General features: G+C 40.0%; 1 protein-coding gene across 2 annotated transcripts in view; it reads right to left on the bottom strand.

The window, feature by feature from the left end:
• ADGRD1 (adhesion G protein-coupled receptor D1) overlaps positions 1–25077 on the bottom strand; it is a 245556-nt gene extending 220479 nt beyond the window's left edge. Inside the window, exons 1-7 of one of the 2 annotated variants that reach the window (XM_034791144.1) lie at positions 24438–25077; positions 24312–24348; positions 18556–18639; positions 16268–16363; positions 12728–12850; positions 1588–1764; positions 95–349 (exon numbers count right to left, since the gene is read on the bottom strand). In XM_034791144.1, coding sequence (XP_034647035.1) covers positions 95–349; positions 1588–1764; positions 12728–12850; positions 16268–16363; positions 18556–18639; positions 24312–24348; positions 24438–24503 — 838 coding nt within the window. In that variant the 5' untranslated portion in view covers positions 24504–25077. The remainder of the gene's footprint in view (positions 1–94; positions 350–1587; positions 1765–12727; positions 12851–16267; positions 16364–18555; positions 18640–24311; positions 24349–24437) is intronic. The other variant, XM_034791146.1, reaches the window with a different exon arrangement.
• Positions 25078–27023: the final 1946 nt, after the last annotated feature.

Genomic DNA, 27023 nt, shown 5'->3' with positions numbered 1-27023 from the left:
ATCCCTGCAGATTATCGGCCATTAAGACAGCTGGTTTAACAGCTGAACTTTTTAAAAATCAACATTTATACAATCAGAATATGCTCCCACTTACCGATAGCAGCTGTAAAGTATAGTTCAATTTCCTTGGGGGTGAGTGCCCTTTCCCAAATGACAAACTCATCAAAAGCCCCGTTCACATAGCGTTTGCTCTGATCATTCTCTGTCCCTGTCAGCAGATTTGCGTTGGGGTCCCCATAGCTGTAGGAAACTTTCCCATTTGGGTCAGTGGTGTTTAGAGTTCCATTGACATAGACTTTCAAACCTTCTTTTGATTTCCACGTGAAGAGAATATGAGTCCAGTAAGGACCTGCAAAACATTAAAACTCTCTGTAAAATCCATAAATCAACCTCATTTACAGCCTTTCCTGTTCAATAAATTTTAGTTAAAATGCATTTCATTTGTGCAATGCAATGGAGCTATAAAGGAAGTGTCAACACTGAATTATGGAGCAATGATATCATGTGCATTACTCTTTATTCACAAGGGACAGTCCATACTTTGGCAGAATCCCTACTGGCTTCAGTGACATTTTGCCTGAATCCTTCCTCAGGCTCATTGCAATCGCATAAATTATAATATGGGCCCAGATCTAAAGTCCTTATTCAGTTCTATCTCAGGCAAAACTCCCACTTCAGTGAGGGCTGCATAAGGACTTCAGGACTAGAGAATATGTAAATAAAGACTAATTAAAGGTTGCTGCAGATTACATGTTATGCTAAAGAGGTCCAAACATTACTAACTTTAATCCCTGTGACAATTATTATAACTACATACATACATCCATCAGCTTTCCTGGCAAAACACTTTTACAAACTATTAAACATCACAGCTACAGAGGAGTTAGGTAAGGAAGTATTATTATCCCCATTTTACAGGTGGATAAAATGAGGCAAAGAAAGGTTCAGTGACTTTCTCTGCCATAATTACAATCCACGAGTCCTATCAGCCAGTGCCCTTTTCTAACCACTAGATCCCATTGCTTCTCAATTAGTAACCTGCATTCTGGATCAGAAGACAGAAATAAGATATTCATTTTAAAATACATTATTAATAATCATGCAAATACATTTCCAGGACTTCATTCTTACCATACAAATGGCCAACGTGCATAATGTAAGCATGGAATACTTACCCAAAAGGGTTACCAGAGAGGTTTAAAATTTAAAGAAAATGGGAAGTTGGACTCCCAGCTTACGAATGCACTGAGTGAGGACTCCAAAGGCTTCATCCTGCACTCCTCCCTCGCTCTTTTTCAGGTAAACCCCTATTCTTCCACTGATGTCAATAAGAATTTTACTTCACTAGGGACTGGGGAATGCAGGATGCCAGACCCTTGGATGGTGACTTGAATTGTAACTGACCTATACACAACATCACTGACGTTCTAATACCTGCTTTCTCTCTTGGGAAGTGAGGCCTATCCATCCTTCATCTATCCACCTACTTCCTCATTTCTCATCTTTTCTTTCTATCCAGATAAGGAAGCTGTGCTCATCACTACTTTATCTCCATTCTGAACCCTCGACAGTGAAACTGAACTTTACCTGGGGGACTAAAGCTTGCCTCCCACTTCATTGAATTCCCACGGGCATAAAATTCCAGAGAGCCTTCATCTTCACTTGAGCAGATTTTGAAACCACTGGAAATGACCTGTCCACCATAGGCTGGGGGAAAGTTAGCCTGCTGCTCCTGAGTCTTCCAGAAAAAGGAAAATGTTACTCCTGATGGAAGCAAATGAGAGAAGAGATGTTGCTAATGAGAAACAGGTGGGATTAAAAAGCATCAAACATCCTAGAGTACACACAGCAAATATGCACGTGGGGGCAGATCTTCAGAGGGCATCAGTGGGGCTAAGACCGCTTTGACGGCAATGGAACGATGACAGTTTATACCAGCTAAGGATCTGCCCTTGGTTTTATAACAAACTGGCACATACACAGCACATAATAATACCCATTACTACCCAAGTATCCAATCTTAGTCATAACTAAAAAAATAGATTAGCCACGCTAATATTTTTAAACTTAAAAAAAAAAAATCATATAAATGAGGAGCTGATTACGCTACAGTTCTTACAGGTATTGCACCTGTAATCCTATGATCATCATGCCTCTTCCCTCTGGTTAATGCAGGGACCAGAGCTTCAGTGTGATGGGAAGGGATACTGTCTTACAGGAAAGGATACCTGCTTTTACAAAGCCATAACCAGAAACATTTATTTTCCCCAATCTGAGATTCTCAACTCAGCACACACACAAAAATCAAGCATTCCCTCCTAACTACAGGTGAGATCCTACAAACAATTGCACATGTGAGTAGCTTCACTCACAACTAGTCCCACTAAGTTCAGCGGAAGGTTTTGGAATATTCTTGTACTGTCAGATTGCACAAATCTTCACATTGATAACTGTATTTCTTTAACAAAGGTGACCTAGGAATGCTGCTTGAATGGTAAACAGCAAAGGACGCGTCCCTCACAGCTCAGCACTGCAGTAAAGAGACAGACAGGAGCAATTAAAAAGAAAGTGGCTAGACAAACTGCTTCCTAAAAACATGTGTCTTGGGGAATAATGGCATGAAGTGCTAAGAAGAATAAAACCTAAGGCCAGTGCAAACAAACAAGATACCGGACTGGAAGAAGACTTGCTGTGTGCAGTCAAAACATCTGCCTTGATGATTTTAGTTATAGTTAGCAGCAAGTATTTATAGGCTGCCTAAATAAAACAGGACTTTAGGCTACCCAGTATCAACATGGGAGCGTAACCCAGCTGAGGTCTGAACCCAGCAGTTAGTCTGATGGTGTGCAATAGAATGTTTATAGGTTTTTACCTGATTCTTATTAGTGTTGGGGAAAGCTCAGGCAAACCCCAATCCACTCCAGTGTTCAAAAGTCCTCTTTCCCCCACCAGCTGCCTGCATTCAGTTCTGTGATGGGGTATCCACCCCACAGAAGGCATGAGGGGGTTAAGGGGTTTAGGTGAGCCAATTAACCACCTAGGCTGCACCTGGAAGAGCAACCAGGGGGCAATGAGCACTAAATCAGAGATGAAGCTCAGCTGGAAAGGAACAGGAGGGGCTTGGATAAAGCCCAGTAGCTGGGAGTAGAAGGGGGCTACAGTCACTCTCAGGGTGAGAGAAGGCTGCATAGGAAGTAACCCAAGGATACATCAGTAAGGTTCAGGACTGTGCAGACTGTGACTGCTTGTTGTAGGGTTTCTGGGTTAGAACCCCATGTAGAGGGCAGGCCTAGGTTCCCTTATCAGCCACTGGGCAGTAGTGCCGTTAAGAGGCAGTGAGCAGAAAGACTGCCTGGGACAGTGGGTCTCAAGAGACTTTGATACCCTGGAAGGGGAGAATTACAATGAGCCGGCTGGCAGGCCAAGCCACGAAGCAGGAGCAGCTGAGGAGTGAGACTGCAAGAGCTAAGCTGGAGTAAACTACTGAAGTAAGGGGTGTTGGACTGGCAGAGGTAATCCCAGTTGTGGCCAGAAGGAGGCACTCCAGTGGGGAACAGAGCACCCTGTGATAAGTTATTACAAAAGTCCTAATATTCCTGTTGTCATATGGGTGTTTATTATCGCTGAATAAATATCATATGTATATTTTGCCTTTCTATTTAAGCTATAGAAACAACAACGAGGAGTCTTTGTGGCACCTTAGAGACTAACAAGGTGCCACAAGGAGTCCTCGTTGTTTTTGCTGATACAGACTAACACAGCTACCACCCTGAAACCTATTTAATCTATCTTTGTCTGTCTGTCTAGGTCCTTTTAATGGCACTCAGCACTACATAGCATCTAAGCATCATTCCCAGTGTGCCTTACACATTTATATAGAAAGGAGTCATTTTACCCACCACTAAAATATTAGCTGGCTCTCAGCAGCTTTCTAGCTATTGATCAGTATGTGAACACCATCAGCCCGTGTTTGCCAAATCTCTGTCAGCATACGCCGACGCTTCTGAATGCAGTTACCCTCAGCCCAAGGCTCACTTCAATTGGCTTCAGGATCTGATGCAAATGTTTTGAACAGCTCTAGTCAAGAGCAGACTTTGGTTTCATGTCTCATCTGAAAAGCAGCTTCCGCAAGACACTGCGCACTCATAAAAGGCTGAGGCATTGATTCAATACTAACTCGGAGAAAATAGAGTCACCTGCTGAAAACACCATACCAATTTGGGTTTCCCTTGGATGTCTGCCATCTAAATACTGACCCTACTTAGTGTGTAAGAACATAGTCCTTTCACCTTGGCTTACCACGCATTTTCCCAGAGGTCAGCTATGTCTATCTATTGTAGGGAACTCCTAGGACTCCTTAGTCCAAGGCTAACACCTGAGGTACCAAACCATCCAGTATATGCCATATAAGCACCATGAAAAAGAATTATAGCTCAGGAGTTTAGAATAAAACCTTAAATCCTCCTTAAATGTGCTTTTTGAAATGATGAACCTAAAACAAACTAAATGAGCTCATTGTAAATCTAATCATAAAAATGCACACAAAATTTAGGAAAGTAATTTTGTCCAAATAGTTGGACTGCATATAAAAATTCCTCATGGTCAAATATAAATGACATCCTGTCTTGACAGATGTCTGTAATAACCCTGGGCAGGGAGCCCCTCCACAGCTAAATAAAACAAAACAAAAGAAATAGGAGGGGAAGGAATGGGAGAGTTGAACTATAGAGCTTTGTCATTTACAACAGGCTTATTACTTCCATAACATACATAGGACTTCCCCAGATCAAAACCAAAATCTTCACAATGTCCTCAGCTCAGATAAGAGTAGAGCAGGGATCGGCAACCTTTCAGCAGTGATGTGCCGAGTCTTCATTAATTCACTCTAATTTAAGGTTTTGCGTGCCAGTAATACATTTTAATGTTTTTAGAGGGTCTCTTTCTGTAAGTCTATAATATATAACTAAACTATTGTTGTATGTAAAGTAAATAAGGTTTTTAAAATATTTAAGAAGCTTCATTTAAAATTAAATTAAAATGCAGGGCCCCCCGGACCAGTGGCCAGGACCCGGGCAGTGTGAGTGCCACTGAAAAGCACCTTGCATGCCACCTTTGGCACACGTGCCATAGATTGCCTACCCCTGGAGTAGAGCTTCACCATTAAGGTAGGTGCCTACATTTTTATGCACCTTCAGTGCTTCTCAGGTGTTGCTTCATGGTCTTATCAGTGGGGAGCAAAAAACAACAAAACTCAAGTGTACTACTGTCCCCAGGGACATTTCTATTCTATTTTATTCAGGGTCAATACAGTGCTAATCACTGCAGTATGTGACAGCCTTCCATTAGTGCATTAAGCTATGTGATTAACATCTGTCATGTAATGTAGTACTGCACTATGTTAAAACTAGAGAACCAGCGGAGTCTACACAGACCAATTAATGCACAACATGTTAGTGCAGTTTAGAAATCATACCCCCATAGTGCACACAACCCTACTCTGTAGACAAGCCCTGAGACAGATCTGAGTTATTGCTTATGTTCTGCACCAATGGTCATCAGCTTTAAGGATCTGGGAATTCCACTAACCCCTCTTGATTTCAGGTCATGTAAGTCCTCCTACTCTAAGTTTGTTTCTTCCCCCTTTAAGATTTTAGTTAAGATGAACCAAAAAAAGATAAGACAAAACTCCTCCAACACTGTAGAGTTTAGCATGGTTTTAACCCCAAATCAAAACACCCTCCCCACCCCGAAATTTCTTAGGAGGAAGGACTAAATGTTTGCACAGACTTGTCCCAGGTTTACAAACCTCCACGAACTTTTAGGTGACCTGGGGCAAGTTTTGAATTCACACAGCACTAGCTAGGGCCCCACAGGAATACAGGTAAAGCAATGGAGCCTACAATGTAATATAGGCTGAGATTTTTTTAGAATTTGGATGCCCAATTCCCATTACAACTAATAGGATTTGGGCATCCAAATCCCCTGGAGCAGCTTTAAGAATCTCAACCATAGTGTCTAATGTTATTTGAAGAGTCATGCATTGGTGTAGGTGCAACTTGGGTTAATGCTGCTAATACCCAGCTGTCTATGTCTTCATCTCTCCATTCTCCCAACTATGTTCCTTGAGCAAATTTATAATGAATGGCGAGAAATTCAACCTTGGAGAAACTTTCCTTCACTTTGATAGGTTCTGGCAGGAGAGAGGTTGGGAGAGGGGATGAGAGGATTGTCCAGTGGGTAGGGCACTAGCCTGGAACTCATGAACCCAAAATCAAGTCCCTGTTCTACCACAGACTTCCTGTGTGACCTTGGACAAGTCACTTAGTCAGCCTGTGCCTCCATTCTCTATCTGTAAAATGGGGATATTAGCATTGCCCTGCCTCATGGGGATTCTGAGGATAAATATGTTAAAGATTCTGAGGCACTCCATTACTAGGATAATGGAGATTATATACCTACACAAGGTAGATGCACACAATTGCCTGAGGACTCTAAATTTTGATGAGGAGAAGTTTCATCAGGCTGAGACAAGGTGCAGTGTAAATGTGGCAGCTCTTATCCAGGGTCTGATTTAAGATCAGGTGTCAGTTATGGTCAGAGTTGGTGTTTTTCGTTTTAATCTGAGTTATGATATATTGGCTGATTGCAATCTTTCCTACTGCATTCCCACCTGGTAACTGAAAGGCGTTCTCTTGTGAAACTGCAGTTGAATTACTCTCTTGTGCAACATTTAGGGCAAACTTAGAAATAGAGCTGGTCAGGAATTTTTCAAACTATTTTTTCCCTGAAAATTGCTGATTTCTCAAAAACTAAACCATTTGCAAAACAAGGTCACTATTGACAAATTTCCCAACTAGAAAAACGTTTGGAAAAAAAGTTTCAAAATTGTCAAATATCTCATTTTGACATTTTCAAACTGGAAACTTTTGGGGTTTTGAGTCAAAATGACTTTCTTTTTCAAAATTTTAATAAATTAAGATAAAAAAAAGGATTTTAAAAAAATCAAAATTGAAACCAAAAGTTTTGATTGCCCCAAACCCAAAAAATGTTCAAGAGTTAAAACTTTTCCTCTGAATTCAGGATAGGAAAAAAAATTTTGACATCTCAAAAATTTTAATGGGATTGGAAAACCATTTTCCACCCAGCTCTACTTAGAAGCAAATCCGTACAAACGTAACCAATGCACACTGAGACGTATTTATTGTATCTTAAGAAAGATGTCATTTTGGACAAAATTACAGCCTACCATCGCCAGAGGTTTAGTTTAGTTTAGTTTAGGGAGGCATGAAGACCTCTCCTTTAGAAAAGGTTGTTTACCCACTGCTGTGGTTCAATATTAACTACTTATGCGATTCTTCTCTTCACATTTTTATCCTCAGAATATTTCAGTATTTTATGGTTTTAATGTTCTTGTTTGTGAGGTGCAGGGAATGGCACCATAAAAAATAAAATTTACTCTGATTATTATATTATAGTTGTAGAAATAATGTGATTTACTGATGGTTTTATTTCCCACTGGTATGAAAAATATACGTAAGATATGGTATTGTGTAAAGAAATATGCCTGCAGCAGAATATTGAATAACCTCTACTCTTCCATTTTCAGGTAGCAACTAAGTATTGACTGTTGTATGAATTTTTACCATTTTTTAAAAGTGGTAACACACAGTATTTGCTATACATGCCTGTCTGAATAAATCTTGTGTCATGTCTTGTCAGTAACTTAAGAATGGCCTAAATTAACAAAAGTAAGTAAATTCAGTATTAACACTGCCACTTAACTTACCCATTAGGCTTAGGTATTGCAGAAGTTACACCACATAAAATCACATGCACCATTCCACATTGATGAAAAATGAATTGAAACTGCAGGGATCGATCTTACAGCTGTTTTGTTCATTTGTGCTACATTTTCAATCTTTTTCTCTAAATCATTACCTTGATTGCACCAGATAATTTGTGACTTGCACCATAATTTTATTTGTCATTTTAATCTTCTACAGCATCAACATACTGTGAGGGCTCTAAAATATTCTCAGTGGGGAAAAAAATGCTGAGAGGAATCAATCAAGCAATAGATGGACAGACAGGTGAAAACACCCAAAAGATGAAAACCACCATTTGTTGTTGTTTATAATTTTTCCAGAGCGTATTTTTTTAATTAAATATTGGGGAAGCACTGAAATGTATTGCAACTATTATAAAACCTTTGCACACTGTAGATTTAAAGGATATGGGTAGTATTGCCAGCTACAGGTATTCAAAAATCATAAGGCCCAAACCCTCAAAAAAAAATCAAGAGATTTGTTTAAATAAAATTTGGGGTTCTTTTATTTGCCTTCTAGTGTTTGATCCTTTATGAGTCTCATTTTCAGCTTCTCTCTTCAACCTCAAGGCGAGAATTTTTTTAAAAAATAACAAAGTATGAGATTCTAATGTACTGTATTCACACAACTCCAGCAGCTCAGGCTTTAAGAAAAGCATCGAACATTGCAAGACTCATGGTAAAAATCATGCAAGTTGGCAACATGGAAGGGCCCAAAGCATGCTAGGTGCTTTACAGACCAATAGAAAAAACAACAACATCTTGTGCCCTGAAGAGCTTGTGAACTAAAGGCCAATGCCTGCTCCCACAAACACTTACTACCAAAGTACTTCCATCAGATTACCAGCCATATAGTACTTACTACATGAATAAACTATATATAGGATCTGTCCCTGAGAATAGAAATAATGGGAGGGATTTTCAAGAGTGCTCAGCACTGGCTTAACCCGGCTTCCAGGGCATGTCTACATTCCAAATTACAAGTTCTTCTGAAAATCCCATCCAACATTACTAATTAAAACAACAGAAATAGGGAAATAGAAATGAGGGGCAAGGGTTACCACAAAAGATCATGTGGTTTCCTTTGGTTAGTTAGGCACCATCCTCATGGTTCTGTATCTTTATTTCTCCCCTGTATTTATAACTTACAGGCTGGATCATACCCCCTAGACCCTGCATGGAGAAAGCCCACTGCATACAGATTTCCCCCTACCCTGTTGTGGGGAGGGCGTCTGGACACCCAGAATTGTCAGAAAGAGGCATGGGAAACTTTAAACAATGTCCCTGGCCTCCTATTGATTCCCTGGGATCCAAGCAGATCCTTGGAGATCCACGTGGTCTGAGGGCGAGCCTGAAGCCTGTTTTGTGGGGAGTAATCAACCCCCTCTGCACCTGATGGAATGAATGTGGAGAAATATCAGTGGGGAAAAAGGCTCACTGAGAAATCTTCCCTTTTATCATCCTCCTGGGTTTTCCTGCTTGGGGGGGGGGGGGTGATGAACATTGCCAATGATAGTATTTGGAGGGTGTGGGGAAGGACTGGAATAGAGGTAAGGGTAATGAAAAGAGGTTGGTGATATGGTGGGAGGAAAGGAAGAGATAGGATTCGTGGGAGAAAAATAAGCTGAAGGGAGGAGAGATGAGGAAAAGAAAGGTGTTGCTAAAGATAAGAAGGGAGCAGAGCATAGGGACCAGTGGATAGTGAGATAAGGCAGCAGAGAGGACATTTTAGCCTGGATTGGGCCCACAATCTGTGTAGTATTTATTTAAACCACACCCCACCAACCCTATAACTACATCTGGCAAATATTTTAGCTGTCCGTTGACAGTTTTTTGAATTCAATAACCAAATACAAAAGCAAAAAAATTAAATGTTATATCACAGCTGGAAAAAGCAAAAAAGGAGGTTGAGAATGCCAATGGCTTGGAGCTATGGCAAAGCCTCTAACAGCCTCTCCAGTGTCTATGAGCCATGGAAGTTGATCTTGCATATTGTACATACCGTATATTACAAAAAAAATCATTTGACTCCAAACTTAGGCTGCATGATTTTAGGCAAGGCTGCCTTGGGTAAATTCTTCCCCTGGAAACCTAGGAGGTATTTTGATTAGTTATTCAGGGGATGGAAACTAACCCACAATAACCGGCACCAAGTTAAGGACACCATGTGGAATTGTGTTATCCATCCTTTTATCGAAGTGCAAGAGTTTAAAATGGGGATATTCACGGTATTGGGTGGGGACACAGCGGTCAAAACTATCCTGAAATGCAAAAATAAGGGGCCTGTCGAGCATAGCAGGCCCAAAGTTTCAGCCTGGCTTTGGTTTATTTTGCGTCACTACTGTTTGTTCATTTCATAGAGGGCCTTTCACAAACCTCAGATTACAAACAATGGGCCACCTTCTACCCTCATTTACCCAGTGTAAAGCCAAAGTAATGCAATAGACTTCTGTGAAGTTGCTCTGGATAATGAAACTATTTATCCAGAGATAATTGCTCATAGAAAAAAAACCAACATTCGCAACAAATATTATTTACAACCCTTTATTCAGAGACTCACCAGGTTTTAAAGCCAGAAGGGACCATTAATCATCTAGACTGACCTGTATAACACGGGCCATTGAATTTCACCCAGTTTTCTCTGCTCCGGGCAACTGCTGCTCTGCGGTGGCCTGCTTGGCTCAGGGGGATTTACATCAATGTAACCAAGTGCCGAATTGGGCCCCGAGTACATATGTTACAGGGATAACTTCACTTTCCCTGACAGCAAAATCCCAGCTTCAGGCTGAGATGTAGGGATCTTATTCTGCACCCACTGAAATCAGTTAAAAGTTTCCATTGACTAATGGTACACATTAGCAGCACTAGCAACACAACACAACTGTATAGGGCCAAGAAACAAAAAAGAAATCCATTGAAAGCAGCCGAAAGGGAACTTTAGATGGGAAGATAATTAAACATATTGGCAATTGGTATAAGCTATCCTGCCCTTAACCGCTCTGAGTCCATATTAACTGACACACTTATTCTTTTGAAAAGTGTTTTGGGATCATTAGTGGATATGACCTTGTTTTTACATCTCATCCTAAAGAAGTCATCTGCAGCAGTGCAATACAGATCTCTGTGAATAACTGATTTTTTGGTTCATTGGAAGTTCCAAAAATATATATATCGGGCGGAAAAATTGGTTTGGGACGAATTGAATTGAAATTTTTTTGAAATTTCAGGTGACCTTAGAAGTCAGAAAAATATTAGTTTCCAGTCAAATGAAAATCTCAAAACAAAAAAGTCATTTCTAAAAATGTAACACTTTGCCTTCACAGGATTTACACACACACACACACACACACACACACACACACACACACACACACACACACCATTTTTGCCACAAACAATTTGGCAAAACTGACACAAAATCACAAAAATTTGTGTTTCCAAATCAACATTTTTCTCAAAAAAATTTCACGCAGCTCTCGTGCAATGTCCTGTTGGGATATTGATTTGACTCTTATTCAGAGGGAAGAATGCCACCTTTTTAATTGCCAGCACCACTATCTGCAGCATCTTGGAGATATTCCATCCAAGATGCTAGTCCAGCTGGCCACATCCAGTTCGTAGCTTGTGAGATCTAACACAGTCTTTGTTGGATGTGGCTCAGCTACAGGGCATTCAGGAGGATTCATAAAGAGGCTATTAAAAATACACAAGTTAATTCTAAACAATATGCAGGGAGGCAAAATCCTGGTGTTTGTTTTTTGTTTATTTGGGTTTTTTAGGTCTGGCAAAACAACAAAAGAGGGAGTGGTGGAAGGAAACCGTGTTTTTAGACCTATTTCAGAGAACAGTCCCTAACGCTCCAAAGACATTTATCTGCCAGTCTCTTAGCCTTTGCAAGTCACTAACAAGAAGTAAATCAAGACAGCCTTTCCTCAGTCTTGGCTTCTCCACATGAACTAATCAAGTGAAACTCGCAATATGCATCAGAACACTCCTGCACTTTCTGTGCATCATGCCATTCCTGTCTCTCGAGTGCACTATAGCTAATAAGTAAAATCAGCAATGACCCATCCGATGCTTTGTAGAAATCACAGGTAGTCTATTTAATTTTTACTAAGAAAATTACTACTTTTTGAGCAACAGATGTGGCACTTCATAACTCAGTACTACAGCTTTAGGATCCAGTCCTACACCCAGTGATGATAAAGGCAAAATTCCTCTTCACGGTCATGACTAAAAGACCAAGTTCTTAGTCACTAGCAGGCTGAAGAGCCCCCATCTAAATCTGAAAAGCAACCTTTGGTAAAGGGACTTGATACACTAGTCTCCTAAATTTGAAACCAGCAAGACAACACATCTGGTTGATACGCTGCAGTGCTTGCAGGAGCATTTCTGTTCTCTCTGTGCTAAGGGACATTGTTTTGGAACACAGGAGGCCTGATTCTGCTCTCACAATAACCAGTTAGACGCTGTCTAATTCCATTGATTTGAGTGGAATTACTCACTCCTAATTTAAACTGGTATGCGTGAGAGAAAAATCTATGTGGATTTTTTTTCATATCTAGCTGTAAGCTGTTTTAACTCAATAATTGGCAAAGTCAGAAATTAAAACTTTAGCGGGAACTTCCATTTGCAAAATAAGGACCTTATGTTAACTACTTACACCTCATAACTTTATGTTCCCGGTGTAATAATTAGAGCGGTTTTTAACAAAGTTTTTTCAACAACAAAAAAGGGGGGGGGCTTTAAAAAATAGCTGACACCAGTTCCCAGAGTATCTTGAGGCTCCTAGATGATCTGTCATCCAAGTACAGATATTGCCCAACTCTACTTAGCTAGTGCCATCTGATACGATTAAAGCATAATAAAAACAAACAGTAATAATGATGGCATAGCACTCACCTTCAGGTCCACACATTTCTGGATTACTAATGCAAGAGTTTTGGGAGTTTCCAAAGATGAGAAAGGTAACTCTTTTTTGTTCAGTGAGGTAAATTCCTTTGTTGACCATTCCTTCTACAATATCTAAGGAAGGAAAATTAAGATGTAGTCCTTTAACATTCTTGTGTGCAGACAGCTTCTTGGGACATGACTCAAATGACTCAAGCATTTTTAATATGTTTATCTTTCTATCCCCCTTTTACAGGATAAAATAAATGAAAGATACAGCTTACAGTCTTATCATTTATAGTCTATAAAAATGATATCTATCTGCCCTCCCCAATACCCTGTTCAACTAAATCATCTGTATAGCTGAACCAGCAGGGCCAGAAATTACTACTTGAAAATAGTCTGAGTGAAGTTTACATATTCCAGAGTTCTGAATACAAGCAGCACTTCATAGGTATTTTTGGCTTATTGTTCAGAAGTAGAGCTAATCAGGAAATTCTTCTCCACCCTCCCTAGGAAAATTTTTGACACAAAACTTATTTTTTTCCTCCCACAAACATTTCTGTTTTAGAAAATGGCTTTTTGACCATTTTTGATCAAAAAGGATATATTAAAGGAAGATATTAGACCTACTCTAGCCAAAAGGCAGAAATGCACCGTATGTTCTTTTGAGACACCCAGGGGCACGACTTTTTATTAGCATCCAAAAAGGCTCTGTTTCAATTTAACATGTGTAACTCCTTGTGATTTCTTAGGGCTTGTCTTCTTCACTGCTTTATAAAAAAACCAAACAAACAAAAAAAAAACACACCTGTTTTTTACCTCAGGTTAACTAATGAAGGTGAGCTATCCCGAGGTAAAAATCACAGCACTTTAGGTTTATGATGAGGTAAACTTGCCACAGATAATCACAGGCCTGGGTATAGGACGGACTTTGGCAAATTTACCTTGCAATAGAACTGAAGTGCTTGGTCTTCACTGTGTTTTTACCTCAGGATACTCATGCATGTTATCAAGTATCAGGGGGTAGCCGTGTTAGTCTGTGTCTACAAAAACAACAAAGAGTCTGGTGGCACCTTAAAGACTAACAGATTTATTTGGGCATAAGCTTTCGTGAGTAAAAACCTCACTTCTTCGGATGCATAGAGTCATCTCTATGCATCCGAAGAAGTGAGGTTTTTACTCACGAAAGCTTATGCCCAAATAAATCTGTTAGTCTTTAAGGTGCCACCAGACTCTTTGTTGTTCATGCATGTTAGTTACCCAGAGGTAAAACACACAGGTTTTTTAACACTGAAGATAAGTTCTTAGTAACACTTCATTCTCCAGGACACAAAATACCACATGATTTTTCTTTATTTGCAGTTTAGGAAGGCAGAATGTAATTGGCTGATTTGGAATTTGTCCTGGACACTACTGTTGTTAACACCACTTTTGCAAACAGTGCCATGGATCTATAATAGTGAGAATTCAGGATCTTTGTTTTAGGCCTTCTCCAAAATACTGCATTCTGAAAAAGGTACTTTCAGGATTAGGGTCGTCCAATGGACAGGCAGTGGGAAGAGTCATATGGTGTTGTTCCAGCTGGGAGATACAGAAGCCTTAGCCAGGGCTATGGTTGGTATCTGCAATCACCAGGATGTAATGGCAGAGATAAGGAAAGATTGTGTATGGCCCTAGCACAGATGCATGGTAAAGAACCAGGGCATAAGGAGCCTTTTCTATATGTGCCCTTTGTTCTTGGGTCCAACTCAATAACAGTCCATGTACAAGGAGAATGCAGAGACTTGACCCTTTGGCACCCCCGAATCACCCCAAAGATGTAGAGGCAGGGCTATGGCCCCATTTCCCTCTACATTTATCCAGAGAGATGGCTAGGTATGCTATAGGGAATGGGCTTTATCACCCTAAAGATGGTGCAACATATGCATTCCCCCTGCGACTGGAGGATATTGTGTCTCTTGAGCCTAATCGTAAAGCTGTTCATCTTCAGTTGGAACCACGACGGGGGGCAGCCAGCAGCCAAGTACCTGTTCCCCACTCCGGGGCAAAGAGGACAGGCTGGTATAGGGAGGTATAAAGGACACCTTCAGTGAATCTGGCCCAAAACATTTCTTGATTCACCCAAAATCTACTGTCCGTAAAACATACAGTCTCCAGATATCTTCTCTTCCTTAGGGGCATAGAAAAAAAAATCTAGATCACCCTCTAAACTCCAGCTACCACTTGACTCCTTTAAATCCTTCTAAGGCTTTAGCATTACGAAGTGAAGCGAATTCTCTATGAGTGGCGTAACCTCTGAATTAACCTAGCCAGGATAAATCCCAAAGAGCTACACATTCCTGTTTTCATAGTATTTCCTTTGGCATCGGTGTCACTCTCTTTAATGCTCACATGGAATATATCTTATTGTGTGACAACTATAAAGCAGATCAGTGAAGACTGGAAGGAATCAGGGTCATCTGAAGTTCATTATTAATAGAGTTCAGAGTTGCCAGCCCACTCCTGCTGTTAGAGAGTACAGTACAGGAGTCCTTTTGCTTTCAGTGCTAACCCTCTTACATTCAAGCTGCTCAACTGGCATCTACTTAAACCTATGCTGCCTTCATCATTTCATTGCTCACTTATGTTTTTCTAACAACCAGCTGTAAATTGATACCTAATTATGAGGTAGGTAGCTGGTCAGATTCTAACTGCAGTTACATTAGTATAAATTTAGAGCAACCATCCTGAATTCAGTGAAGTGACTCCAGGTTTATACTGGTGCAAGGGAGCGAAGATTCTGACCCAGTAAGTTTTTATTGAAAGTGCCTGCCGGGGTAGTCATCATTTTCCACTCAGCTTATTCTCCCTTTGATCTATTGGCTGATGTAAACATAAAACAGTTTTCATTAAAAAAAACAAAAAACAAAAAAAACCACCACAACACACCACACACACCTGCATGTCTTCCACCTGTTTTTTCTATTATTTTAATCAGAAATGTCATGATGGGTAGCTCCCATTTTCCCTTGCATCCTCCAGAATTGTTTGAAGTTTCTCTTTTTTAACACTTTACTTTAAAGGCTACCGATTGAAGAAAAACAGCTCTTTTTTCTTTTAACTTTATAAACAGAGTTCTTTTAACTCCTTTAAACAGACAGTTCAAATTATATTGAAACTTCATGCCAATTGATTTTTTTTTTCAGTGCCTGTGTTTACAATTCATCTCAAATGTTTTGGGGTTTCTTGGGCTTTTAAGGACAAACTCGGCTCTCCTTAGTCATGTGAGTAGTTCCATTGAAGTCAATGGAACCACCCAGATGAGTAAGAACTGCATGGTCAGTACATAGCCAAGCCAAATTCTGCTTGCTTACAGTGTAAATCCAGAGTTAATAAATAACATCACAGCAGTTTTTCCAGATTTATGCCAGCGTAACTGAGAACAGAATTTGTCCCATAAACTCCAGAGGATCGTTTAAGAATGAACCAAACAGTGTTAACTTCGGAACCCAACATTATCAGACTAGTCCAAATTTGACAAATGCAGAACAAAAATACTTGAATCCTCACCTACGGTTGCAGAGAAGTTAGAGTAGGCAGAGTCATTGGTATATACAAAGGTAGAATTATGGGAAGGAAGCACAGTGAAGTTGTGGATTCTTAGAGCTGGGTGGAACAACAAAAGAAAATAAGCAAAACAATGAATAAACACAAAATCAATATGAATTGTCCAGTCCATATCTCTCAACACAGCATAGATCAAATATTACTCAGTGGCCCTTTAAACTATAACATTCTAGCCTCCCTCCATCTTTTTTTTTTCCCTCAAAGGGCTTGTCTACACATAAAGGGTGTTCCACTTTAACAATAGTATAGTTAAAGTGGTATAACTGCCCCCAGTGTGGACACAGTTGTATGTTTTACACCAGTGTAGCTATTCCCTTAGGGAAGGGAAATAAACTATAACTGCATCCACACTAGGGGATGTATTGGTATAAATATACCAGTTTAAAAAAAAATAGTCATCCCCTTAAACCAACATAGTTATTCTGGTACAAAATCTGTGTGTAGACCAAGCCTAAGGGAAACTAACATGGCATTATCAGTAACTTCAAAACAACAGCATCAATTTAAAAAAAAAAAATCATATTTTGGTCTGCAGATATTTTACCGATATAATGTTAAAAGCCCTAAATTATAAGTTATTACAGAAAAACATATTTCTATTGTTTTGATTTGCTTATTTTGTACATTTGACAGCATTTTGTATGCAGTCATTTTCACTGTTTGTCCTGAATAGACAGTTAAGACTTGATTCAAAGCCCATTGAAGTCAATGGAAAGACATTTGTTGACTTTGAATCAGTCCCAAAATCAGTGGAGTATTTCATATAGCAAAAGAAGAGAAAACATAGCAAAAATATCAAGGTAAAACTGCAGGAAAAAAGTTAGCAGGGGGACAAAGGTTCAGATGTAGGACCTGAAAATACCTTTAAACCCTTTAGATTTTTTTTAATTCGCTAGATTCCAAATCAATGATGTCCCTTTAATTTCCTCAGGGAATTCTGCCATTAGGATATTACCACTATAGACCTGAGATAACAGCCAGTCAGTATGGAAAGTGCACAAAAATAACCTAATTTGGTGATACTGACTCCCACAACAGTGAGCTGTTGAGAGGTATGAAACTGGATTCCAGCCACACAATGACTTCAACAAATAAAATGGATTAACATGAAGGACAAGATTATGATGCTCCAAGGTTTTATGAGACGAGACATGGGATGAAAACAATTGCATGAAATTACAAGTGGAAAAAATAATGTGAGAGACTCTAGCAATGAATAAAAGAGTTGCGTAATCATAGAGTGGTATCAAAAAGCAGGAAAATGGTCACCTGCAGTAGAATACAGCAATAAAGAAAACCTTTCTTGTGTCTCAGAGTCAGCCTTCAGATGCAGGCATGCAACTCCCATTGAAGTCAATGGGAATTATATGCACATATTGGAGGATAGAATAAAGCAACTGCAAACTAAGAAAATGGATTATCTACAACAACATTATGGAAAGAATTCAACATTAAAAAAAAACACACACACACAAAAAGAACAAACATTTTCAGGTGTTTTTGGCATCCTTCCAGAAAACATACTGTGGTCCAATCCTAGAAACCTTCACTCACATGAATAATCCTTATTCAAATAGGTCATCCCACTGATTGCAATAGAAATGCTCATGTGAGCAAGTGTGAGCAAGATCAGGCCCTATAAATTGAATTATTCGAATATATGCTTGAAATGGCTTCTGAATTTCAGCAGTTATTGTTCCTTTTGAAAAAGAGCACTTCCTAGCCTCAACTGTGTATTTCTTGCTCTTATTAATTATTATTATTATTTAAGAGCTGCATTTCAGGTTAGCTTTCACAACACCTAAGTCCCTTTATAAATCTAGCCCAGGGCTTACAGGGCCTTATTGTAAATCAATAAGAGTTAGACACCTAACTTCTTATGGACTAGTGAAAATCCTGCCCATTCTATGTATTTGTGCATGGGCACGTATATACCAAAGCAACTGACAATAATATGATTTTAATGACACTTTGGAACACACAATAATTTCTCTTCATAACCATAAAAATGTGTAGGCTACTCATAACATGTCTGAGAATACTTTGAAAAAAAATCACAGCTTTGAAATGCAAAATCATTTGGATTGTCAAAACATTTGACGAATAAGTAGATCTCAGCTGCCATGGCTTTAGCTCTAACCTATTTAATTTTCATATCTCCAGCTCCCTTGCTACTTATTGACTCTCACAAATACTTATGTTACGGTCATTGTCATGAGTCCTGCTTCTACCTCCATTTGTATCCCGAAACTCATGGATTCCATCCATATCTTCCAGGGGCCAGTAGTGGGACGCTGTCTGTAAAACTTCAAACCCTTTCAAGGAAACACAGATTTTAAAAGGTCAGAAACACAGGAAAACAAGTCTCCGCAGATGCTTCAATGTAGAAACCAGAAAAAGAGTGGGATCAAACGGTTAGGCAAAATAAAACATTTTATGTAAACTATGCACTGCACACAAGGAGTGAGTATTTGAAATAAATCAAAATAAATAAATAGCAATGGGGATTAAAGCCATGTGTTATGCAACAAGATTTCTGACAGCGCATTGCAGGGGACCTGTGTTTTAAAAAGTTGTGTACTTATTCTACTTTCACTGCAGTAGAAATAGGCTATGGCCTAGTGGCTGGGGAGGAACTTATAGACATTGTACATCTTGATTTTAGTAAGGCTTTTGATATAGTCCGGCATGACACTCTCATAAGCAGACCAGGGAACTGTGATCTAGATGAAATTACTATACGGTGGGTGCAAAACTGGTTAAAAGACTATATCAATAGTTTGCTGTCAAATTGGGGGGGGGGAATGTATCTAATGGGGTCCCATAAAGATCTGTGCTGGGTCTATTACTATTAAATATTTTCATTAATGATTTGGATAATGGAGTAGAGAATAGGTTTATAAAATTTGTGGATGACACCAAGCTGGGAGGATTCACTAGCATTTGAAGGACAGGATTAGAATTTAAACCAACCTTGACAAATTGGAGGATTGGTCTGAAATCAACAAGATTAAATTCAATAAAGACAAGTGCAAAATACTACACTTAGGAGCGGGGAATCAAATGCCCAACTACAAAATGGAGAATAACTGACTAGGCAGTAATCAGTTACTGAAAACACCTGAGGGTATAGTGAATCACAAATTGAACAGGAGCCAACAATATGATGAAGTTGGAAAAAAGGCTAATATCATTCTGAGTTGTATTAACAGGGTGTTGTATATCAGACACAGAAGATGGTTTGCACCAATGAGGCCTTAGCTGAAGTACTATCTCCAGTTCTGGGCACCATACTTTTGGAAAAATTTGTGGACAAACTGGAGAGAGTCCAGATGAAAGCAACAAAAATGATAAAAAGTTTAGAAAACCTGACCTATCAGGGAAGGAAGGTTAAAAAAAAAACCTGGGCATGTTTAGTCTTGAGAAAAAGATGACTGATGAGGGACCTGATAAGGCTTCAAATATATTAAGGGGTGTTACAAGGAGGACAGTGATTAGTTGTTCTCCATGTCCATTGATGGTAGGAAGCAAAGTAATGGGCTAAATCAGTAGCAAGGGAGATTTAGGTTAGATTTTAGGAAAAGACTTTCTAAATATAAGGATAGTTAAGCTCTGGAATAGGCTTCCAAGGGAGGTTGTGGAATCCCCATCATTGGAAGTTTTTAAGAACAGGTTAGACAGACACCTTCCTGGGATGGCCTAGGTTTACTTGGTCCTGCCTCAGCATAGGGTCCTGGATTAGATGACTTCCTCATTACCTGTCCAGTCCTAGATTTCTGATTCTATGTTGCATAATGATAGAAGGCCTGATCCTCAGCTGGTGGAAATCAGCACGGCAGTACTGAAGTCACATTCTGACTTATACCAGCTGAGGATCTGGTCCTAATATTTTAATTTAACAAATACATTTCTATATTTCATGCACCCCCTAACATTACCATAAAGCTTAAGCCACAGTATTTAGATCATTTTAATGACAATATCCAGAGAGGGCCCAAATGTCATACAGGGCAATGCGGAGAATGGCAGTTTCCTTTCTACAGCACTCTTTCTCCTTTTCTTACACCTGTGGGAGCCTCTCCACACGTGTTCCAGCTCTGCAGAATTCAAGGGGCATGTGGAAGAGGCAGCTGAGTGCCTTAAGACTCTTCCTATATCCCCAAAACCCACAGGAGAAGGCAGCACAAGTTAACACACCTGCAGGCTATACTGATCTGTTCGGTTTTCACCTCTATCCTGTGAAGACCTTCCTCTACTGATGGGCGCTGAGCAACCACAGTAAATTAACTGCTTGAAGAATGGATTCTGCAGGGGCCATGTTGTCCAGGTTTTGGGGCAAGCTAGGGAGGTGGAACCCAGCAGCAGAACTATAGGCAAGGGACATGCCATGGGGATTTTGGAAGGGTGCACAGGTTAAGGTGTCAGAACCAGACGCTTCACTGGAAGGAGTTTTCTGGACTGGGTCCCAGAATATTTAGTGGCATCGGAAAAGAGTTAAGTGCTCTGCATGCAGCAGCTGCTATTGCTTCAGAACCTTCTTTTCTCCAAAAAGTGAAAAATAAATCTTAAGGCTAATAGGAACATTTTGTTTCCCTAAACATCTTCTTCAGTTGCAGATGGTTACACTGAGCTCCAGGTGGACAAGTTGACAAAAGCAGAACATCTGATGGTTCCCATTTCACAGTGGCAGACTTATCTCGAGAATCTAATTGATGTCAACTAGAGAACACTTTAGGGAGATGTGAGTTCTCAAGCTGGAGCAGAAGCAGACTTCCCAGAGCAATTAAGTGGTGTGTTAAGGTAATGCTTTATTTTAAGGGTCTAGCATTAATAATAAAGGAGAAGCTCACAAAGGTAAGGAGTAGCTTCACTGGGATTACCCACGTAGTAAAGTACTACTACTGACCCCAGATAAGGGTATCTGGATGATTTAGATCAATAACTCTTGCCTAGAATTTGTTTAGATTCCCTGGCAGTCTCCCAGGGACTAAGGAAGGACAGGGGGTGGGAAACAGAAAGGCAAGTTGAAAACAGAGTGAGAAAAGTAGCCTAAATGAACATACACTATGTATGCTACCCAAACATTCCAAGGACCTTATAAAACTTGGGTGTGTAAGATAAAACAAACCACAAGCAGATTTTCCCTGGCACTTGCAGCCCATCTCCAATGTTCCATTCACCTTGACAGTGTTACAGGGGGTTCAGTCATCATATGGACCCTGGTTTTGGACACAAAGACTTGAAGGGTTTTTTCCACCCCTTCTGTCAAACTGTAGCCAGCACAAAGAATGTCTTACTTTAGATTTTGCTCTCCTCTCTGCCCCCTTGACAATTTCAGAGCTGTAATGCTTGAAGACTGTAGGGGTTTTTTGGATTAGGGAATGGGGCTAATGTGATTGCTAAAAACCACAGCAGACAGGGGGAGGGTTGTGTGAAAAGCAGAAGTGGTAAATTTAGACCTGTGGAACTAAGGCAGCTGCATTTGCTGCAGCCCTGCTTCAAACCTAACCTGCCAGCCTAAGTACTAGCCTGTTTAACCATCCATAGTGTTGTCTAACACCATTGATCCATACAAGGGACTGGAATCCCCAGCTGCCCTTCTTGCTAGAAACATTTGCAGTGGTCAGAGAACCTGTCTCAAAAGAAACTACAGCATGAGAGAGCATGTCATTGGTACACAGCGATACAGGCATCGATGAGGTGAAATGGTGCCACATGTTACTTTGCATACTTGCAAAACCTATGGCCAGCCCTAGCTGGGAGAGAGAGAGAAAGTGTTTAAATAGGAAGATAAATCACAAGAGAGAGAGAGAGAGAGAGACACACACTTGTGTGATGCCTTGCATCTGAAGAAGTGAAGTTCTTACCCATGAAAGCTTATGCTCCCAATACTTCTGTTAGTCTTAAAGGTACCACAGGACCCTCTGTTGCTTTTTACAGATTCAGACTAATACGGCTACCCCTCTGATACTTCACACACATTTGTAATCTGATCTAATTTCCTGAACAACCAACCAAAGCTCCTGCTCCCCCTGGGAGTTTAGGTGTGAAAAGAATGCCAAGGGAATGAAATATAGGATTAGGAGGGGGCTTATTTTCCTTTGGGTCCCTGAAGCTTTGGCATGTGCCCTAGTTCTGTCTTCCAAGAGCATACACTGGCACCCTCCAGAGGAAATGAGGGCAGCAGCTTTCCAGGGCACCAGGAGAATCTACATGGGCAGATGATGTTGATCCAATTTTTCTATCAGACTTCATGGAAAGCAAGCAACTCTATCTCTTTGTGACAGCAAACTGGACAAAGCATAAAGCGTGCACACTGGTTTGCAATGCTCCTCTGTGCAGATATCTCCCACTCCCAGTAGCATCTAATTTTCAAATGAGTGAGGAATGAGAAAAGGGATTCAGAGCTACCAGAGAGTAGTCAGAGAAAAACAAAAAAGCCAGAGAGAAAACGAACAGATAGCAATAACTAACTGCATCACAACACAGCACTTCATTATCATTAGCTATATTACACTAGCACCTAGAGGCCCCAACCGAGAGCAGAGCCCCATTATGCAAGACATTCTACAAATGCATCGGGAGAGTCCCTACCCAAAAAGCCTACAGCCCTAACAGACAAAGCTAGGGAGGGGAAACAACCTACCTAGCATCAGACAATAGACTGGTGGCAGAGCCAGGACTAGAATGCAGATCCTTCCGACTCCCCGTCCAGCATCTTATGCATTAAACCGCACCGCCACTCCAGCTAATGACCAATCTATCCTGAGGGGGCTCTAACAACAACAGGTGGAAAACCACTTCTATACCTGCTCCCTTGATTTCCCTTTTGTTTTGTAACAATCATTAAGGAACTGTCTATGCTACACATAGAACCAAGCCAGAAGACCAAATTACAACATAGTTCAAATCCATAGCATAATTTAGGGATTCGAGTGATGCTACATCCCCATACTAGGTTTCCGCACAACAAAATTGTAACTGTTCTATAACCGGGTTGCCCAATATATAAAGTTGAACTAAAACCTATGTTTCTTATATTGCTTCACCAGCTAAAGGTTGACCAGCCTTATCTATGGGAATTGAGACCATGCGTTAACATTTACTAGATGAAGGAGAAACAAAAGAAACTCGCAGGAGCAAGGGCAATAATTTAGGCTTGCTGTAATTACAAATGAGATAACAAGGCAGGGGTGGGACAGACGTATTGCAATAGCACCATAGAGCTTTTCCTGCTATAAACAGGATTTTATTTTGAAAGTAAGTACAGATGGGTAGGAATTAAAAGCACAAGGCAGTATGTGGATTGGTTAAAGAGTAAGATTGTACTTGTACACCACCATGAGGTTAAACTATTTGTGTGAACGGAAGATCTTTCCAGTTACAGACACACAAAATAAGTCTGAGTGATTTTTGCATTGAAAACAGATGACTGGAGCTCAGAAGAAAAACATGCTTAAATTCAGTCCTGAGCAAATTACATTTAAATCGTAAAAGGCTTTTTTTTAAAAAAAAAAAAATAAGAAAGACTAAAGCTATGCAAATACACCGTAAAGTTTACAAACTGGCATCTCTAGCTGTAAGTCAGCAAATTTGAAGTGCTGCATGCTAATGCAGACCGATTCAAAGAGCATCTCAAGGTAAAAAAAAAAAATAATAAAGTTGTAAACAAATTCTCAAAACACAATGGTTTGCAAACCACTGCGTGTAAATGCAAGCAGCATTTCTTTTTGTACTTGTTTATGCAGAATGTCAGTGTACCGAGAACTGCAATTGTAATAGATTAAGGCTGTCTAGTATTCTAGACTGATTGCCCTACATTATATTTTTAGTATCGTCCTTATATATGCATGTATGGTGGCTGTTCCCTTGGAACAACAAAGAAAATGAGATGTGCATACCAGAAAGCAAAAGTTTTAGTAAACATACTATAACAATTAAGCACAAGATGGTAGTAATAATAATGATAAAACAAAAAATTCCTTACCTGGGTTTTTGGATAGCCGTGAATTGTTTCCATACACCTGCACATAAAACAAGAGATTGTGAAGTAAACATATCGATAAAAGGAAATCCAAGTACATTTTAATGTTAATCATGTTCCGAGTATTACCTGATATTTAGATTGAAATAGAATCAGCAAGGAATAATGACAGAGCAGAGACAACAAATTGTTCATGGTCTTTTTGAGGTTAAAAGTGCAACTGAGAACAAATTCCTGTGAGATTTCAATCACAAACACAAGTTTTCCTTTGCCACTTTGTTTTCTTTTAAAAGGGGCATTTTCCACACAGGTTCAAGATGTCCATTCCTTCAGTGACAGTAAAATATGCTTCCAGATCCTTCAGAAATATATGCCTCCTTCAAACTTGGATTCCTTTTGTTATTCATGAATATATTACTATGATTAGAGCAAAATTATATGATGAAATATATTAGTTGCAAAAATGTACAGTTCCACGGGAAAAATGCATATAATTCTGCTGCAATTGATGCCAAAAAAGAGAGATCTTATTTTTCAACTTTTGCTTTCTATCGTTGTCTTTTACTTTCAATTGTTTTCACTTTGTCAAAGATCCGAAGTCAGTTTTGGTTCTTCAATTAAAAAAATACCTCTTTATTGTACATAGGACAAACTCCCACTATTTCCTTAGGAAGTGGATTGAAATGAGTTGCTAACTTCTTGCTTGTCTGACTCACGTTTGCACCTTCATCCAAGATCTCTTTGGGTGGAGAGAAAGTCTGAGTGATGTCATGCTTTCTTCTCAAACTTTGTCCCATTCTCGTACTCTATTTATATCATGTTGCTGCTGTCTCCTTTCTGGGTCCTAACACCAGCCTGCTAGGAACATGTGGAAATAAGTCAATGTAGTTCAGAAAACAGATTAAAGAAACCACTGTCAAAATTGTTTCTTGCAAGTTTGCACACTGAAAGAAGGAACAAAGCCAGTACAGATATTAATATTTCAAATTCTTAAAAACCATAAAATAGGTTTGGGGCACAAGTTTTGTGAGACAATCAACAAACCATTTATTATAATAGTTAGCATTTATCCAGAGCTTTTGTCTCTGAGGAACTAAAGTCATGAATATATGTAAGGTAGTTAAGCGTCACAGCACTCCTGAGAGATAGGGGAGTTTTATTATCCCTGTGTATAAACAGGGAAATTAAGGCACTGAGAGCCTAACCGTGTTCAGGTCACACAGGAAAGCTATGGAAGATGTGGAAATGGAACCCAGATCTTCTAACTCCAAGTTGTGTACATTAGCCGAAAGTCCTTCACCCTCAGTTTTGATAGAATAAATTGTACTGAATAGGTTTCCTGAGTAGTCCTTTATCAGAGCCTCGGTTTTATTCTAACCCAGAGGTTCTCAAACTGGGGGTCATGACCCCTCAGAGGGTCACAAGGTTATTAAGTGGGGAGTCACGAGCTGTCAGCCTCCACCCCCAAACCCTGCTTCGCCTCCAGCATTTATACTGGTGTTAAATATATAAAAAAAATGTTTTTTAATTAATTGGGGGGGGTCGCACTCAGAAGCTTGTTGTGTGAAAGGGATCACCAATACAAAAGTTTGAGAGCCACTGCTCTAACCCATACTGTGTGCACTAACAGTCATTTTGGATTTAACATAACATTGATAACTAAAACAGGTTGCAATTTTCATTTTACACTTTTTTGGACAAAAATGGTCTTGTTTCAAAAACAAATTTCCACAGAATTTTGTTTTAAAATTTTGTGGTTTTTCAGAGAAAAGATGAAAAATTTCAGTTTGTTGTCCCCCCCTCCCGCCAATCCTCTTTCTCCTCCACCTTTTCCTCCTCTTTCCCGACCAACCCCCAGCATATAATGGTATAGCAGAAAACTACCCCTTCCTGCTCCCAACACCCCTCCCTTTTAGGCCCACCCCCTCCAGACCCTGAACTCTCCTTCACAGGCACGGACTTCTGTTTTTGACAGGGAGCGCGAGCAGCAGGCACAGCCTCAGACGGGAAGAGGTCGAGTGGGGGCAGGGCCTTGGGGCGGAATACAAGCAGAGTGTGTGTGGGGGTGGGGTAGGGCCATGGTCCGGGTGCTGGGGCCCACAAAAGATTTATCTGGCCCTGTGGGTGCCGAACATCCCCTATTTTTTTTGGTGGGTGCTTGAGCCCCGGAGCTCCCACAGAGTCGGCGCCTATGCCCTCCTTGACTCACCCAGTTCTGGCAAGTGTACAGAGCTCACTTTATATTCTTTTTTATTACAAATATTTACACTGTAAAAATGATGAACAAAAGAAATAGTATTTTTCAATTCACCTCATATAAGTACTGTAGTGCAATCTTTTTATCGTGAAAGTGTAACTTACAAATGTAGATTTTTTGGTTACATAACTGCACTCAAAAACAAAACAATGTAAAACTTTACAGCCTACGAGTCCACTCAGTCCTACTTCTTGTTCAGCCAATCGCTCAGACAAATAAGTTGTTTACATTTACGGGAGATACTGCTGCCTGCTTTTTATTTACAACGCCACCTGAAATTGAGAGCAGGCGTTCGCATGGCACTTTTGTAGCCGGTGTTGCAAGGTATTTACATGTCAGATATACTAAACATTCATATGCCCCTTCATGCTTTGGCCACTATTCCAGAGGACATGCTTCCATGCTGATGCTGGTCGTTAAAGAAAATAACGCATTAAATTTGTGACTGAACGCTTTGG

The sequence above is a fragment of the Trachemys scripta genome, chromosome 15, assembly GCF_013100865.1.
Source record: "Trachemys scripta elegans isolate TJP31775 chromosome 15, CAS_Tse_1.0, whole genome shotgun sequence".
Taxonomy (NCBI): domain Eukaryota; kingdom Metazoa; phylum Chordata; order Testudines; family Emydidae; genus Trachemys; species Trachemys scripta.
The sequence above is the reverse complement of the archived record's forward strand: the minus strand, read 5'-3'. Positions and strand labels throughout refer to the sequence as shown.